The following is an 18,390-nucleotide window of genomic DNA, read 5'->3' as shown; positions in this document are numbered from 1 at the left end:
TACACGGACAGGAAATTAGGACCAAGAATAAAAACGTGATCCAGCGTCGTTAGATGCTGTGTCCTTATTCTTTTACTGTATGGATGATCTGCTGGTATTTAAAGTGTTAATTATATCATATTTATCACTGAACTGAATGCACAGGCCCCGTGATGCGATGCATTCAGTATGTGCTACCAGTGGCGGCTGGTGAAAAATATTCTAGGTGGGGCTGTGCTGTGCCATACTCAGTTTTTAACAACCATCCCACTACGACAGTTTTAAAAAGTAAACACGGGAAGCAAAATAGTGCATTTACATGGCTTCATCCAGCTAGCCAAGCCTTTCTGGTGTAACAGTTGCAAGAAAATCCTCTGGTGGAGGTTTTACCTTTTTCACTCGCTTTTTAGTTGATTTTAACATCTGGCTGATCCGGTCCAGTTTCTTTAATCCGTAATTTTTCACTTAAACTTCTCATCTCGAACGGATTTACACGGAGGAGCGTACAGAGTTGTTTGCAGTGTCAGCATCCATCATTGTCATTTCCATAACTCATAGACCGATCAGACTTTAACCGCCGAGACTAACCGAATTTCCCCGAAGGACGATTCTGAAATCGCCGGATCACAGCACCACCGTGCAGCCCCCTTGTTTTCTTACTGCAATAAAAAAAAAACATTAAAATATGCAAGAAGCACAAACAGCTTATAGAAACGTGATCTTTTTACGGATAATTTCAGCAAAACCAATAAAGAAAATTGCTCAACATAAACTGGAATAATTAAAACCCACCTGGAGAGAGTGGATTTATAAATTCAGTGAAGCCTGCAGACGTTTGAAAAGTGTCAAAGTAAGAGTGCAACTGATGACTGCACCAACAGCTGCCCAGAGAATAAAGTTCTTTAACTCTCAGACGACACTGCCATTCTCAGCTCGCTGCACAGGGACAAAGATCCAGCACCATATCTAACTGAGGTGCAGACTTTTGTCCAGTGGTGTGATGACAACCATCTAATAATTAACGTCATTTAAACACAGGAAATAGTAGTGGACCCGAGGTCAGCTGGTGATCATACCCCAGAGCTTATACATGACAAAGAAATCAATCAAGTAAGCTCTTACAGGTATCTCTGCATCCACCTAGATAACCTGTTTAGCTGGGAAACTCACGTGGACAGACTGTGTTCACCGTTACAGCAAAGACAGACGGATTGGGAGTGTTTGGGGTGGACCAGAAGATAATGTTCTTGTTTTATCAGGCTGCGTTAGAGAGCATTATTAGGTACGGGATGTCGGCGTGGTACGGTGGTCTGTCTGTTGAATCGAAATCTAGGTTGGCTCACCGGGTACGGCCTGCCATGAAGGTTGTGGGGAGGACTGAAAACCCCTCCCTGCAGTTAATATACGAGCGGTCTCTTCTCAGGCGAGCCGGTCTGTCTGACCCGTCTCACATCCTTCACTCGGAATATGAACTTTAACCATCCGGCAGACGATACAGAGCCCCCAGATGCAAACTCAACCGTTTTAAAAATTTGTTTGTGCACACGTCGATCAAAATTCTAAATGCTTCCTGAGGTTATATGGCTTGTGGATTGTGCAATAGCATCAAGGTGTTCCTATATATCTTTATTCCTATATTTCTATTTTCTTTCCCTCTTACTTCATGCTTTCCTTTCTATGTTTCCCTGCAATATGGGTTACATGCAATACATGTTTGTGGTCTTTCCCTGGCATGTACTCTTGTCTACATGTGGATTGTGTTGGTTTTTATTGTCTTTAATTTACTGATCCTACTGTATTGGGAGCGAAGTGTGTGCAGCATTGGAGTCCAAGACACATTTCCTGAAGGGGGCAATAAAGTGTATCGTAAGGTATTAAAAAAAAAAGAGGCAATGGGACACAAAAAGGATGAAAATGATCATAGAAAGTTCACCACATTTAATGAAGGCTGGACTTCCTGTTTCAACACTTTACTTTTTTAATGTTTTTACAGTAAAAGTTTAAATAAGAAACCAAATATTTAACACCAACTTACAACAAGCGCCTTCAAAAATATTAACCGCAAGCAAAATAACTTATAACGCTTTATCAAACTAAATAATTAACATGATCTTAACTTAACGTACGAGTAGAAAAAGCAGCTCTGAAGTGAAGCTTATGTTTTTTATGCTACAGCTCAGATATGTTGAGAACAAAAGAGCCTTGAACCTTGAAGGAAAAACAGAGCAAACCACACGCGTTCAGCCGATTCCCCCGAGACAATAAATATTTCAACAGCAACAGCAGCATTGACGTTCAGCAGCATTGATGCTACAGCTAATGTAAAGTAACAGTAGAGTACAGAGCAGGCGAAGCATCCCCCGCGCTGGCGTGTGCACGAGGCGCAGAGTAGATTACATTATTTGGTTCACCAGAGGGGGCGCTGTGCAGCGAGGCAGCGGGACGGACGGAGAAATCCACCTCAGAGTAGTCGAGTTTATCCGGGTCGTCTTCAGTCTGGAAGAAAACGAAGAGGTGAAAGTTTATCAGTCACCGTCTGTTTTAGTCGTAAATGAACTTGAAGCCTGAATTTTAGCTTTAAAGAAACTTAAATCCGCCCTGAGAGGTCCCGTTTTTCTAACATAAGCTTTTTTATGATAACCTGGTGGAACACCATGGGACCTTTTAACACTGATGTAAAGCCGGGTACAGGCTTTAATCAGCAAATCCATTTGTTAAAATTGATCTGAATATCTGTGTCTCAGGTTAGCACCTTAATCCCCCTCTCTCTGTTCACACATATACCCCTTTCCCATCAAAAAATTAGCGTGTTGACGCAGGTTTTTCAGACCCAGGAAGACCTGCTTATAGATTGTCTCCGTTCCCACTGCCAGTGAAGTATCCTTCTGTCGGTCTCTTTTCTGCTGCGTCACCGTCAGACATCACAAATGCGCCAGAACAGGGTTAGTAAACAGTAAGATGTTAGGTGATTAGGTCTTTATTGTATCTATTAATCATTCAGTCTGTTTATCAAACTTGGCGCAGACAAATTTGGAACGATGTTCCATCGTTGTGTTCCCATCAATGCCGATCGGAGCTGAGGCGCGAATTACCCGGGTCTACTGCAGAGTCATTTGACCCGGGTCTGAACTCTGATTATAACATTTCCCACTGAGCAAAAAAGCCGTGTGTCAGAGGACTTCCTCCTCAAATCAACAGAAGTTTGTAGCTTTATCACAAACTGGCCTGGTTCCTGTTTCTTAGATCAGTCACAGATTTACATCTTCTCTTGATGGGTTTTCTTTTTCTTACTAAGCAGATGATTATTTCATTTCTAAGCAGAGTTTGGAGGACAGTTTTCTCTTTTTTCTGCCAGTGTGAAACAAGTTATCTTGCCATAGTTTTTCCTTACTGTGTTCTGAAAACCTGCTGCAGTGGCGCGGCTGTAGTCGTCTGTAGGTTTGTTACATTTGGCGTAAGTGTAAACTGTAGAGATGCCTTCAGCAGGAGATCTGCTCTGACTCTTCCCCTCCTTGATCTCGTCGTACACGCGGTTAGCCTGCAGGAGGAGACAAACACGGGTTCTGTTTCAACATGTGTTCTCGTTCACAAACATTAATAATCAATGTTCGAGAGTTACTCAGACTCACCTCTTGGATATTAGCATACTCTGTTTCATCTGGAGGTCCTGAAACAAAAACATTCAGAGGATCAGGTCCACTCAATCGGACACATAACAAAAACTTACAACAACCTGGTGCTGTTGTGAGTCACAAAATAAGATAGCATCTGGTGCTAGAGTAGCAGCGAGGGCAGGTTTATTTCTCTGCCAGTTCCTGTTACGGAGGGATCTTAACATGTCTGTTTAGTTTTTCGTTCATGACACTGTTGCTTCCTGGTTTGTACATGACTTACTGGTACTCTGCATGTGCAGCTCTCCACAGAGATAAGGAGGAAGTGAGATGTCTCACTCCTAGGATATTTCCATCATTGGTTATTAATAAAACAGCACATTCAAGGTATTGGTTAAGACTTTCACAAAATAGTTGTGGCTGTTGCATGATGACGTATGTGATATAAATATACAGCTCCACAGCAAAAATATGTTTTTCTCTGGTTCCATTATTTATAGATTTGTGTAAAATGAACTTTTGTTTTATCGTAAACAACAACCTCTCCTACTTCCAAATAATATTCTCATTTAGGTCTTTTTTTTTCAGAAAATGACGACTGGTTAAAAAAACCAAAAGATGCAAAAAAGGTTTTTCAGAGCTCGAATGATGCAAAGAAAACGTGTTCATGTTTAAACAACAGGAGCCGAGTGCATCAGGTAGGCGTCCCATCTCTTACGTCCGACTTAGCCACGACCCACTTCTTAATTGGAATTTACACGAGTGCACTTTCACGTCTTCACTCTCGAACTTCTCTCATCATGGATAACAAAACAAAAGCAAAGAATAAAGAAACATAAATAATCAAGCATTGTCCGATGTACATTTATCATGTCTCCCTCTGGCACAAAACCTGAGCTCAATCAGCACCTGCATGGCGGGGACAGCGCCGCGTTTCTGTCTGACACATGCTGCAGCTGAGGGGAGAGCTCTTTGACTCATTCAAACAGGAACAAAACCTTTCGATCAACTTACTGTCCGATCAACGATGACTCGCTCTCATTTTAACGCCCTTTTATTTATCCTGTAGAACAACAAGATGCGCTTCCTTTGTGTTTTTCTTTAAGGTTTTGTTTTCCCGTTTGTTTTACCGTGGATTTAAGTCGGACTTTCTAAACGTACGCCTGCTCCATCCCAGGCATAAAAGATACACCCGGGTACAACACAAACGGGGCTTAAGTCATGCTGGTGCACAGGGCGCAAGTTAAAGTCCGTTGGACATAAGGTTACGACCAGGCGTACGCCCAGCATCTCTGCATGCTCTCCTCCAGTCTGTCACAGAGCTGCTGGGTGACGTTCGGCCGCTCTTTGTTCGATGGCTTGTGACCGTCCGTCCTGATCACATTCAGGAGGCTTTCAATGGTTCAGATCTGGACTGGGCTGACCGTGACATGAAGAGAGAGATGCTGATTTAAGGAACATTTGGAGTGCTCTCTGAATATCTTCCGGAGCTGTATTTGATTTTCTATTTGTAGACTAGACTAAACCACATCTATGTGCATGTGTGTGTGGGGCATACACAGAGATATAGTTTACATATCAGAATCAGAAACACTGCATTGACCTCAAGGAGTTTTTTTTTTGTCTAATTGTAGTTGCTCTCTTTCTTAAGAGACGTGCACTCACCGGCCACTTCATTAGGTACACCTGAAAAATCTAATGGTGGGGCTGCACTGAGCTGCATTATATTCAGAGGTGTTTCTAATACTCTGGCCCCCTCGTGTCTGTAAATAGGACAAAACATTAGAGACAGATCTCAATATCATTTCGTTCAGTACAACACCACCTTCAACTACGGCCTCAGTGATAAACATCACTGAATTTACACACTTTCGACTCTCAACAAAAACTTCATGAAAGCAGAATCCATGGCATCGCACGTTGCCTGGAAACCAGACGGGCCATTAAATCTAATAAGTAAAAAAGCCGACCTGCAGCATGTGTTTGTGTTTCTTACAGTGTTTACATATTTTAAGATAAGATAAAGTCAGAAAGGCGTTAATCTTAATCATTTGCGAATATTTAATTGTTGACACTTACTGATAAACGTATTTGCGGTTCCCGTCACCGTCCATGCTCGCATTGTTTACATTTCTTATTATTTTTTGGTCAAACTTTACTGAACACTACTTCAATGTTCGAACATTTGTTTACATTTAGTGCAGGGCTGGACAATCACGTTTGAATACGTCACCAAGTTCGCGATGAACCCTGGGTAAGTCCCTCAGGAAAGTCTGCAGATATGCGGACTCACGGAAAGTCCGTCATTTGGCGTTGTGAAGTCCGCATCATTGCCCTCACACACTCTGTGATCTGACAGTGCGACAGCACTAAGCACTCACGCACTTACCGGGAACGCGCCTCAAAGTCCGTGAGTCCGTGAGTGTGGAGATTGGGATTGGGCCAACGAAGGCCAAGAGGAAGAACGTCGCTACTCCCCGTCCTTGTCTGGCGTCAAGTCAGACATGACACTCTATTCACCCTACTCCAAAGACTCCAAAGACAGACTGAAGCTACCCATGATGCACCACTTTCAGGTAAAGAACTATCCTATCTCCTCCGTCTCAGGGTCTGATTCACAAAGCAAATTGCACTGATGATATTTAAGCTCAAAGATCGGTGCAGTTTCACAGGTTTTGTGGCCACAAGTGAATCCCCCCCTTTATTTTAAGTCTTAGTTTGATGCAAAGCTTTTGTTATTCGCTGGAATGAAGCGCATTGAAGTGAAAACGGAGCTCTTGATTTTATTTTGGGTCAAATTTCATTTGATTTTGCTTCTAGAAGACGCACCTTATTCGGGTAAAGAACCTGATTTTAAGTCTTAGTTTGCTACAAAATTTGCACGAGCTTGAATGCAGCACAGAATGGAATTGAAAGTGTCGATCCATAAAGTCAATTACTAAATAATCCTGATCTCAATATTGACCCAAATAATCGTGATTATCATTTTGGCCGTAATCGAGCCGCCCTGTTAGTTCGTATTTCTGGTGAGAAATTGTACATTCAAGATGTTCTCTTCCACTGTGTTGTGTGTGCGTTTTCCTGTAGCCTCACCTTTAGGTTTCCTGTCCCTCTTCCTGCAGAATATCAGCAGACTCACTGATAATACGATGATCATGAGGCCCAGGATGAGACCCAGATACAGCAGAGGACGTGTGGTGGGTTCTGCATGAGGACAACTTTGTTTAACCGCCCTGGTTTGTTATAAATCAGTTAACTGACCTAAAAGTAGCGACAACTTCAGATTTAAAATCATTAAATCAAAACCTGATAACAAACATGTTAAATAACACAAAAGCATGCACATTCATGTCCTTGTATACATATGATACAATCATGTAAATATACAAACTACCATTATATTTTTAATCATGTAGCGGTACCTGCAGCTGGTGTCTGCAGCTGAGGTGTCTTGGTGTTCTCGGGGGAGGCTGATGAAGGTGTGGAGCTTCCTGTGGAGGCTGATGGGGTGGCTGTTGAAAAAGGAGGGACAGTCCATTTTGGTTTAGTGGTGGTTGGAGCTGTAAAAAGAAAACGAAACAATCAGAACCTGACTGTACTGACACAAAGTCCTGTAGTCGTCTGGTTACATTAAACTAAAATAACACAGTGTCTCTGAGGACAGTCAACGCGACAGAATTCGGATCAAACAGATAAATGCAGTTGGAGTTGATATTTTACAGACAACTGGTTTAATTGGTTCACAGTGATGAAATATGCAGATCTGAACATAATGAGTTGTTTAAAACATCAGCAGCGTTCAATAAAGAGTAAAAACTCACCGTCTTTAACGCTGAGCTCAAACGTCTCGCTTGAATCTGGAGACAAATATCTGTCCAAATGACAGCTGTACCGCCCAGAGTCAGACTTTCTCAGATCTCTGATGCTCACATAGATAACTGTAGAAAAAGTTCCTCCTTTATATTCAATGCTGTATCTGCCACGCCGAGCGCTGACACCAGATGTTTCAACAAGAATGTTTCGATCTCTACAGTCATCCCTGCAGAAGATCTTCCTACTTCCAGAGAAAGCGAAGGAGCATTCCACTTTGATGTTTCCTCCTTCAGTTCCTGTACGGACACCGATATCTGTGTCCAAGGCTGCGTTTCCTTCCCTCAGTGCTGTTGAAAGACAAACAATCATGGTCACCAACTTCCTTAAAGATGCTGCACTCTGGTCTTATTGACAGCTCAACCACAGCCTAACAATTCGTTTACATTTTGATGTTCTCAACAAAGATTCAGAGCATCAACATTTTTATTCGACCATTTTTTCAGTTGAATTAAACTTTAATTATCCATCAGAAAAGAGCAGCAGCTTTACATCAATATATTATAGGCAATAACACTTATTTTGTCTGCTCCTTTGTCTGTTTCTGAGGTGAGAATGACCTGTTTTACTTCCTCTTTGCATGTCGAATGAGGTTAAGGGTGTATTTCTCAGCGTAACCACAGCTCTCAGTTTGTCTACAGGCCTGCCAGCAGCAGTTTTCTGCAGCAGGGTCTCGTCTGGAGCTCGTTAAAGATTTAAGTATTTGTTTTCTCTCTGGTGTTTTAGAAAGTTACAGAGTTGTTCAGACAATTTGAAATGAACAAAACGGGAGGCATCGAGGAACCGTGTTGAATTCTTTGGGTTATAACTTTAACTTTTTGATGAGCTCATTTTATTTTATTTCTGGGGTTGTGAAGCTACAGCAGCCTCGACTACTGTCTGACTGAATCAAGAAATTACAGCAACTACAGGACTACAAAACAAGAAGTGCAATTGTTGAATGCAGAGTGTCGAATTAAACCCAAATCATGTCTACATTTTGAGAAGATAACGAGTACTTACACTTTAAGGAAGAACAAAATAAATGTGTAATTATATAATCCTCTAAAGAGAGAGAGAGATATAAAAGAGTTCTCACCGAGGAAGATGCAGATCAAAGCATGACGAACTTCCATGTTTGAGTCTCTGATGTTTAACGTCTGTCTTCCTCTTTCACTTGAAACCAGCAACTTCTCTCTTCCTCCTCTGAAAATCATCGTCTGAAGTCTCCTCCCCTATCGTCAGGTTTTGTTTCAGCCACAGAATCAAGTTTATGTATGTTCACGTACAATTCAAGTGATCAATCCCGAGGTAACACTGCACCACTGTAACCTCAGATGATCATAACTCGTCTCCCCAGGGCTGCAAGGGCTCAGAGCAAACAGGCTTAACTGACCTCATTAGTGTGGCCGATGGCAGCAGGGCATGCCCTGGGGGTATACTCAGGCTCTCTTTAGGTAAGCTGGCTCATCAAAGGCTCAAGCACCAGTTAGAGAGAACGAGAATCATGATGGTGGTTGTGAACTTTCTGTTAACCCAGGCTTTCTGCTTCAGGCTCTGAGCGCGCTCACAGAAAAAGGGGCGTTTTACTCGCCATCTGACGCTTCATCCGCACTAAAACAAACAAACTAAGATCATCTGTGTTTTAGCTGCAATTACATTTACATAGAACTCCAGCTGAGGATCTATATTACCCGCGGAGAACGTCGTCAGGACACTAGTAATCAAAGGGCGGCGCTTTACAGACGATTTAAAGCCCAAACATAATGTGGTCCTGACCAGGTTAGCTCTGTAGGGTCAGTTACCATGGTGATCGAGCCAGGTTAAAAGAGAGCCAGCTTCGTGACACAGAAAACAGACCAAAGACTCAACAGACCCGGCTCACCCTCTAATCTCACTTTGTGGTACACCCCTCAGGTCTGGCATATCGCAGTCACCAGCACGTTGTTCTGTTTTCAAGATCAGCACAAAGTTCCGTTATCACGAGAGAACCAGCTTTGATGTATCGGGATGAGATAAATGAAGTCGAGAAAACAACCAGAAATGCCTCGTTATCAGAGTGAATAAAATGCATGTCCGCTTAGGGCTTCCGTAGTTAAAGCTGACAACCCAGGTGGAGAAATCCACGTCGGTGAATTTACTCCACTTCTTCTAATAGTAATAATAATAATAATACATTTTATTTGTATTGCACTTTATATTTGAGCAATCTCAAAGTGCTACAGAGAAGAAAAATAAAACAAGACAATTTTAATGTGTTAAAATGAGAGCCTATAAAAGGCACCTAGCAAAAAGCTTTCTTCAAAAGATAAGTTTTTAGGTCCCGTTTAAAAACATCTGCAGTCTGTGGGGCCCTCAGGTGGTCGGGGAGGGTGTTCCACAGCCTCGGAGCTGCAGAGGAAAAGGCCCGATCACCCATAGTGCGGAGCTTGGTTCTGGGGACTTGGAGGGTGTTCCTGGTTGCAGAACGGCGGGTGCATGAGGAGGTCTGGAGGGTGAGGAGTTCTTTCAGGTATTGGGGGGCATGTCTGTGAATGCACTGATGAGTGAGGAGGGAGACCTTGTACTCAATTCTGAGTGGGACAGGGAGCCAGTGAAGGGATTTTAGAAAGGGGGTGATGTGGTCATATTTGCGGACCTTTAACAGGATCCTTGCAGCGCTGTTTTGTATGTATTGGAGCCTCTGGATGCTCTTTCCAGAGATGCCGGTCAGAAGTGCATTACAGTAGTCGAGCCTGGAGGAGACAAAGGCGTGAACAAGCTTCTCTGCATCTGCCAGGGTGAGTATTGGACGGAGTTTGGCGATGTTCCTGAGGTGGTAGAATGATGTTTTACAGAGGTGTTTGATGTGGATGTCAAAAGTGAGTTGGGGGTCCATTTTAACACCCAGGTTGGTGACAGATGTGGAAAGGGGGATGCTTTGGCCGGAGAAGGTGATACTGGTGATGGTGGAAGAGCGGAGCTGATGTGGTGTGCCAAGTAGGATGGCTTCTGTTTTGGACCTGTTCAGCTGAAGAAAGTTGAGCTTCATCCACGCCTCTATCTCCTCCAGGCAGGTGGTGAGTGTGGATGTTGACAGGGGAGAAGGAGAAGTGGGGGTTATCCGTAGGTAGAGCTGTGTATCATCAGCATAGCAATGGTAAGAAACCCCATGCCTGCTGATGAGATTGCCCAGGGGGAGCAGATAGAGGGTGAAGAGGGTGGGGCCCAGCACCGAGACCTGAGGGACACCGCAGGTGACATTTTGGGTGTGTGATCTGGCTTTGCCCAGGGCGACGTATTCGGTTCTGTCGGTCAGATATGAGGTGAACCAGTTTTGTACATTGTCAGAGAGTCCAATGGTGTATTTCAGACGGTGAAGGAGGATGTTGTGATCAACTGTGTCAAAAGCAGCTGTTAGGTCCAGGAGGATGAGTAGAGATGGGGAACCGGTGTCTGCTGCCATCAGGAGGTCATTGGTGACCCTGACCAAGGCTGTTTCTGTGCTATGGCCAGGGCGGAAAAAAGAGGCAATGGGACACAAAAAGGATGAAACAAACTTGATCATTTGGCTGGACTTCCTGTTTCAACACTTTTTTTTAATGTTTTTACAATAAAAGTTTAAATAAGAAACCAAATATTTAACAGTAACTTACAACAAGCGCCTTCAAAAATGTTAACCGTAAGCAAAATAACTTATAACGCTTTATCAAACTAAATAATTAACATAATCTTAACTTAACATACCAATAGAAAAAGCAGCTTGTGTTTTTTATGCTACAGCTCAGATATGTTGAGAACAAAAGAGCCTTGAACCTTGAAGGAAAAACAGAGCAAACCACACGCGTTCAGCCGATTCCCCCGAGAGAATAAATATTTCAACAGCAACAGCAGCATTGACGTTCAGCAGCATTGATGCTACAGCTAATGTAAAGTAACAGTAGAGTACAGAGCAGGCGAAGCATCCTCCGAGCTGGCGTGTGCACGAGGCGCAGAGTAGATTACATTATTTGGTTCACCAGAGGGGGCGCTGTGGAGCGAGGCAGTGGGACGGATGGAGAAATCCACCTCAGAGTAGTCGAGTTTATCCGGGTCGTCTTCAGTCTGGAAGAAAACGAAGAGGTGAAAGTTTATCAGTCACCGTCTGTTTTTGTCGTAAATGAACTTGAAGCCTGAATTTTAGCTTTAAAGAAACTTAAATTAGCCCTGAGAGGTCCCGTTTTTCTAACATAAGCTTTTAAACTATGATAACCTACATCCTGTGTAACTCTGCTCAGACATTGTCCTGAAATAAAATAAATTGAAATGAGGATTTAGGCTGAAACAAAACTAAAGTCAACCAGCAACATGCAGGTCAGAGGACATCGTGATCCTCAATTTGCTAGCATTTGTTAGCATGCAATTTAAATCCCAGCAATGTAGTGTGTCTGTGACGTCACCCACAAGTTTGATGCCTGGAGTTCTGATATGTCAGAGTATATTAATTTATTGCAGATGTTATATTTGGTGACCAGAATGTAACAATAAATAGTATAGAAACAGAAAGCACTGACTTCACTTTTAACTGTTGAACTGTTGCTGACGTTTTATTTAAAATAAAAATATCAGCAGATCTATGGTTAGCTTTTTTAAAACCTTTTTCTTAACTTGCTCCGTTAGTTTGTGGACTGAAGCCTCGAGTTTGCATTGTGGCCGTCAAGAAACCAAGAAAATGTGCGTCTATTCTGAGGAGATAACTAGTGCTTGTGATCGGTGAATCACAGACTCTAGGCCCCCTGTTACAAACATATACGGTATGAGGCTTACTGACAACAAATACAAGAATTTAAAAGAATGATATCATCTTGCAAAGACAGTAAGAGATGAATAAAGCACTCACCGAGGAGGAAAAAGAAGCAGATCAAAGTGCGACAAACTTTCATGTTGGAGTCTGTGATGGTTTGACGCTGCCCCACGTCCTTCTTCTCTTGAAACCAACAACTTCTCTCTTTATCTCAACGATGAGCTCCTCCTCCAAACAGCAGGGCCTAAGCCCCTCCCCTTTTCATCAAGTTTTGTTTAGCCCAGAAATTGAATCAAGTTTACGTAATGCCAAAAATGTGTCTGCAGTCTAAACTTCAAATACTGATCACCCTGATTCAGCGGTTTGTGGTTTAACGCCTGGATGTATGAACTCTATGTGTTGATAGGGTCATTTTTATATCATACACGTGTAAGACTCAAAAAAACATCAGCAGTTTGTTGTCAGGCTACATGTACTCTATGTGTTGATAGGGTCACAGAACGGCCTGGTTCCTGTTTCTTAGAGAGGAAGTCATCCAGAAAGCCAAGTAAGCCTCTTTTAAAAACACTTTTTCATAAACAACCACATTTCCTCAATCTTATTGCCATCATGCCAACGAAAAAACATATAACCTCTGCTGTACAATGAAGTCCAAACACTCTTTTCTGAGCACAAAGCTTAAACCCATCACAGTTTTTATTAACATTGTTCCGAGATATAAATGGCTAATGCGAACTTATATCACCCCAGTAAAATTGAATAAAATCTGTCCTAATATTCCACATAATAATAATAATAATAATAATACATTTTATTTATAGAGCGCTTTTCAGGACTCAAAGACGCTGTACAATACCCAAAATCAATACCAAAAAAGAACATAGACAAATGTACATACTTCAAACAAGTCAAAACAAAGCAACAGTACAATCACAGATCAAAAGCTAACTTAAAAAGTTGAGTTTTCAACAGGGATTTGAAATTTGATGGGTCTGTGCAGGTTTGAATGTGACTGGGGAGTGAGTTCCAGAGGGTGGGGGCGGCTATGGAGAAGGCTCTGTCCCCCCAGGTTTGGTGCTTGGTTCTGTGAGGTGGGGACAGGAGGTTGGCATGTAAGGAGCGTAGGTTACGGGAAGGAGTGTGATGGTGGAGGAGGTCAGTGAGGTAGGAAGGGGCCTGGTGGTGGAGGGCTTTGTGGGTGAGGAGGAGAATTTTGAACTGTATGCGGTAGGGGACGGGGAGCCAATGAAGATGTTGGAGGACGGGGGTGATGTGGTCGCGGGAGCGAGTGCAGGTGAGGAGGCGTGCAGCAGAGTTCTGAATATATTGTAGTTTACGGAGGACTTTGGATTATGTGCCGTAAAGGATGCTGTTACAATAGTCTAAACGGGAAGTGATGAATGCATGGATGAGCGTTTCTGCAGCAGAGAAAGAGAGGAATGGACGGAGGCGGGCTATGTTTCTGAGGTGGAAGAAGGCCGTTTTAGTGATCTGGGTGACATGGTGTTGAAAAGAAAGGTTGCTGTCAAAAATGATACCAAGGTTACGGATGTGAGGTGCAGGGGATAGGATTGTGTTATTGAAAGTGAGACTGAAATTCGGGACGGGATTTGTGAGGGACTTGGGGCCGATGATTATAAGGTCGGATTTGTTGTAGTTTAATGATAAGAAATTGTTGTGCATCCATGTTTTTATTTCAGAGAGGCAGTTAATGATAGTGGAGTGTGTTTCTGTGGTTATGGATTTGGTTGAAATGTATAGCTGGATGTCATCAGCGTAACAGTGAAAGTGAAGGCCATGTTGACGGATGATGTTACCAAGGGGGAGTAAGTAGATGATGAACAGGAGGGGACCAAGCACCGAGTCCTGGGGGACGCCTTGGGCAAGAGGAGAGATGTTAGAGCTGCAGTTGTTGATATGAATGAATTGTTGACGGTCAGTGAGGTATGATCTTAGCCAGGAGAGTGCAGTTCCAGTGATTTGGACAGAATGTTCTAGGCGGGAGAGAAGAGATGTGTGGTTTATTGTGTCAAACATTAAGATATTTGTTGTAAGCGTTTAGAGGAAAAAGGAACACTGTTCCATTGTGTTTGGGAATGCTCAAAAGTACAATCATTTTGGCAGAATGTGATGCAGGCCATTTCCCAGATGGTGGGTAAGAATGTTCCCCTGCAAGCCAAACTCTGTATCCTGGGTATATACCCTGAAAATTTGGTCGTCAATTCTAAACAATCAGTATTAATTGATTTTGGGCTTCTACAAGCTAGAAGACTGATCGCTCTTTTCTGGAAAAATATATAATTGCCTTCTGTAAAGTTATGGTTGAGGGAGATTGCAACATATCTTGCATTGGAAAGACTTGCATATATTGTTAGAGGGAAAAGAAAACAGTTTGTTAAAGTAGGGAAACCTTTTTTGGAATTGTTGTTATAACTTGAGGTCTTCAAGTTACCACTGCTGCTGCTTTTTCAGTTGTTATTACTGTTTTATTTTTATTATTATTATTTGTTATTTTATTTTATTTCTTCTTTCGATCTTTTGATACTTTTGTTGTATAGTACATTTATACATTATTGCTATTGCTGTGGTTATTGTTATTTGTAGGTATTTCTTTTATGTAAACTTAATAAAATGTTGTTTCAAAAAAAAACAACAACTTTGTTCCGAGAACTCGCTGCAATGGAAAGAATAAAGAGCAGGTGTTTCCACAGGAAGAGATCAGCTCCGCCTGTCCTACTCTCTGACGTCCTCGTTCACTCTGTTCATCTGCAGAAGAAGAACAGAGGTTTGGTTTGGATTGAAATCAGCTAACATTTATGAAGTTCAATATCCCAAATTAACTCACCTCTGTCATATTAACGTACTCTAGTTCTTCATGAGGGTCTGAAAAACATGTAGATCAGAAGATTAGACGACTCGTCGCAGCCATTTTGCTGACCTGAAGTAGATTAGGATTTGGTGCAACTTCTGGGATTGAGTTATGTTTCCACCCGGACCAGAACGCTGTGTAACGTGTGAGTATGGTAAGTTTTAGATGGTCAGTTGCGACAATGTTACAGTTTCATTGAGATGACGCTTTTGCCCAAAGCGACGTACATCTGAGAGTTAGCACAACGCAAGCAACGATCGAGACAGGAGGGAACGAAGTCAGTAAGAGCCAACAAACAGCTTCAAGTGTGCTCGGAGGCAAAGCACAGGGCGTATAGAAGTTTGTTTTTGTTTTGCTTTTTCAGCAACATCAACAACATCAGTGTCCTCATCATCAATAGCTTCAATATCATTAGAGGTGTTCATAAAGAGCTGGGTCTTTAGCTTCTTCTTAAAGGTGAAAGGGACTCTGTGGACCGAATGGAGTTTGGTAGCTTGTTCCACCACCGGGGGACGACAGAGGAGAAGAGTCTAGTTAGAGACTGAGGGTCCTGTTGTGATTGGAGCACCAGGCGCCTCTCATTGGCAGAGTGGAGTGTAGACCTGGATGAGGGCGTTCAGGTAGGCAGGAGCCGTTTCTCTTGCTGTTTTGTAAGCGAGCAACAGGGTTTGAATTTGATGTGACGTGTGCCGTTTTGGGTCAGTTGCCTCTGATACTTGTGTGCTTCCTCACCTTTGGGTTCACTGGCCCTCCTCCTGCAGAAAACCAGCACAGCTGCTGATGAAACGATGAAGATGATGATCACAACCAGTCGAACATACAGCAGAGCACCTATGGCTGTTGGAGCGGAAGAACAAAATTGTCACGTCTTTGTTAATTATATAATATATACCATTCATCAAGTCATTTAATCAAACAATTAATGTTAATTTTGGGCATAAATCACACACATTCATATATTGTATGTACTGACTTCACACTCTCCCGTTTCGAACAAGAAATAACATTTCACATTTATTCAAGTAGGAGGCCAAAAAATGGTCTAAAATGTGGTTCAGTTTCCAAGGAAACAGGAAAATGTACCTGCAGCTGGTGTAGGCATTGTTATCGTTGATGTTGGAAAAGGTCGGAGGGTCGGGTTTGGTTTGAAGGTGGTTGAAGCTGAAACACAATGAAACAATCAGAATTATGAAATGGCACAAATTCTCTGCAAACAGTCAACAGGGTGTTGAAAGTGATAATCTGCCAGAGAGGGTAGGCGGAGCTAAGCGGCTGCTTTTCCGCTGTCTGCAAGTGTAAACAGTAATCTACTATGGCTGAACAAACAAAGAAAAGATGGATGACTACAGTGGCAGCTTGTCCCTTAGACGGCAGGGCTGGATGGTATTAAAAGCACTGGAGAAGTCAAAGAACATGACTCTCACATTGCTTCCCTGCTTCTCCAGGTGCGAAAGGGACTTGTGGGTCAGGAAGATTATGGCATCCTCCACACCAGTGTGTGGCTGGTACGCAAACTGCAGCGGGTCCAGGAAAGCCGTTAGCAGTGTCCTCAGGTGCTGGAGAGCCAGCCTCTCAAATGTCTCCGTAACAAATAAGTGAAAATCCAAAGAAAAAGAAACAAACTTGACGCTCAGATGAAGCAAACAGTCTGAAAAGGAAAGCGACCGTCAGCCAGGAAAATCAAGAGTTACAACCGGAGCCGACCGTGGACGTCACACATCTCTGGGAAGTGTGCTCCTGTAATTACCGTTTATCGCCAAAGAGAACGAAACTGAGATCTCAGAGATTCTAACTTTAAATCATCAAGCTGAATGCAGCAGTTAATCACTGCATTTGGTGCAATAATATTCAGATCAACTGTGAACAGTGAGTTCACCTGATCAAAAAAACATTTATGTATAAAACTGCAGGACAAGGAGAAATATTTTCCCTCTTCTCAAAAGATATTGGCTAGCATAACCATGATGCGAATTAAGCTAAAAGATATTAAAAAATGACACAAACCTGTATGCCTCTTTGTTCAATCTGGGACACTTTGGTTTTGTACAACAACTACAGCTCCCATGATGCTTTACCAGCACTTCTGTGTCTATGACTCATGGAAGATGCAGGGTTTTCTTTGTTCCTGTCATCGCCTCAGTTTTGGGAATCTGTAAAAACCTTGCTGCATGTTTTTCAAAATAAAGTAGAAGACAGTCACCGTCTCTCATGACTTACATTATTATGACAAAAGTTTCATGTTTAAGTAGGTGGCTGTAAAATAGCTCTAAAGTGCTGTTCAGTGTCAGAGGAAACAGTGTCTACATCAGCTTCAGCTTCAGGTACATTTACCTGTCATTGCTGGTGTTAAAAAAGGCCCAAGAGTCCATTTTGGTTGAGAGGTGGCTGGAGCTGAAACACAGTCAACATTGTGTTTTTAATCATCAAACTGAACTTAATCACTGCGTTTGGTGCAACGATATTCATCCGAGTTCATCTGATACTTTACAGACGAGCTGTTGGTTTAAACAGAGCCTTTTTTACAGTTCATAATGATTAAAATAAGCAGCTCTACATAGAAGTGTTAGACTGAAAGTATTAAGTTATTAACATCAGCAGCTGTAGAAGAGTAGAAACTCACCGTCTTCAACTCTGAGCTCAAACGTCTCGCTTGAACCTGGAGAAAAATATCTGTCCAACTTACAGCTGTACCGCCCAGAGTCAGACTTTCTCAGATCTCTGATGCTCACATAGATAAGTGAAGAAAAAGTTCCTCTATCATATTCAATGCTGTATCTGCCACGCCGAGCGCTGACACCAGATGTTTCAACAAGAATGTTTCCATCTCTACAGTCATCCCTGCAGAAGATCTTCCTGCGTCCAGAGAAAGAGAAGGAGCATCCCACTGTGACGTTTCCTCCTTCAGTTCCTGTACGGACACTGATATCTGTGTCCAAGGCTGCGTTTCCTTCCCTCAGTGCTGTCGAAAGACAAACAATCATTGTCACCAACTTCCTTAAAGATGCTGCACTCTGGTCTTATTGACAGCTCAACCACAGCCTAACATGTCGTTTACATTTTGATGTTCTCAACAAAGATTCAGAGCATCAACATTTTTATTCAACCATTTTTTCAGTTGAATTAAACTTTAATTATCCGTCAGAAAAGAGCAGCAGCTTTACATCAATATATTATAGGCAATAACACTTATTTTGTCTGTTTCTGAGGTGAGAATGACGTGTTTTACTTCCTCTTTGCATGTCGAATGAGGTTTAGGGTGTATTTCTCAGCGTAACCACAGCTCCCAGTTTGTCTACAGGCCTGCCAGCAGCAGTTTTCTG

The 18,390-nt window shown here is 42.4% G+C and overlaps 1 protein-coding gene and 2 long non-coding RNA genes across 4 annotated transcripts; all 3 read right to left on the bottom strand.

Moving 5' to 3' along the window:
* Nucleotides 1-1,890: 1,890 nt before the first annotated feature.
* LOC138589554 (uncharacterized) lies at nt 1,891-9,046 on the bottom strand. Of its 2 annotated transcripts, none has more exons than XM_069659901.1 (7): nt 8,539-9,046; nt 7,412-7,750; nt 7,013-7,150; nt 6,684-6,794; nt 3,609-3,646; nt 3,371-3,517; nt 1,891-2,475 (listed from the first exon to the last, which is right to left on the bottom strand). In XM_069659901.1, the coding sequence occupies exons 1-7, from the start codon at nt 8,654-8,656 to the stop codon at nt 2,296-2,298; spliced, it is 1,071 nt and encodes a 356-aa protein (XP_069516002.1). In that variant the 5' UTR covers nt 8,657-9,046; the 3' UTR covers nt 1,891-2,295. The 2 variants fall into 2 exon arrangements, with proteins under 2 accessions (XP_069516002.1, XP_069516003.1); XM_069659902.1 differs by having other exon boundaries at nt 7,013-7,102.
* A 3,845-nt stretch (nt 9,047-12,891) lies between these two features.
* Nucleotides 12,892-15,882, bottom strand: LOC138590174 (uncharacterized). The gene is made up of 3 exons (XR_011307935.1): nt 15,803-15,882; nt 15,047-15,084; nt 12,892-14,967 (listed from the first exon to the last, which is right to left on the bottom strand). It is a non-coding gene; the product is annotated as an uncharacterized lncRNA (long non-coding RNA).
* Nucleotides 15,883-16,148: 266 nt separating this feature from the next.
* Nucleotides 16,149-17,916, bottom strand: LOC138589559 (uncharacterized). Its single transcript, XR_011307930.1, has 4 exons — nt 17,691-17,916; nt 17,402-17,461; nt 17,075-17,234; nt 16,149-16,231 (listed from the first exon to the last, which is right to left on the bottom strand). It is a non-coding gene; the product is annotated as an uncharacterized lncRNA (long non-coding RNA).
* Between the last annotated feature and the right edge of the window lie 474 nt (nt 17,917-18,390).

Source organism: Semicossyphus pulcher, unplaced genomic scaffold (genome assembly GCF_022749685.1).
Source record: "Semicossyphus pulcher isolate SPU_LCO1_2020_fin unplaced genomic scaffold, fSemPul1.0.p SCAF_13, whole genome shotgun sequence".
Lineage (NCBI taxonomy): Eukaryota > Metazoa > Chordata > Actinopteri > Labriformes > Labridae > Semicossyphus > Semicossyphus pulcher.
This window is presented reverse-complemented; position numbering and strand designations above follow the sequence as displayed.

Excerpts from the sequence above, each read along its gene's own strand:
- LOC138589554 (XM_069659901.1), bottom strand. The coding sequence starts at position 8,656 with ATGATTTTCAGAGGAGGAAGAGAGAAGTTGCTGGTTTCAAGTGAAAGA. Across the intron at positions 3,518-3,608 it reads AGTATGCTAATATCCAAGAG|GCTAACCGCGTGTACGACGA; the intron begins GTGAGTCTGAGT and ends CTCCTCCTGCAG. Across the intron at positions 2,476-3,370 it reads CAGCAGGTTTTCAGAACACA|ACTGAAGACGACCCGGATAA; the intron begins GTAAGGAAAAAC and ends GTTTTCTTCCAG.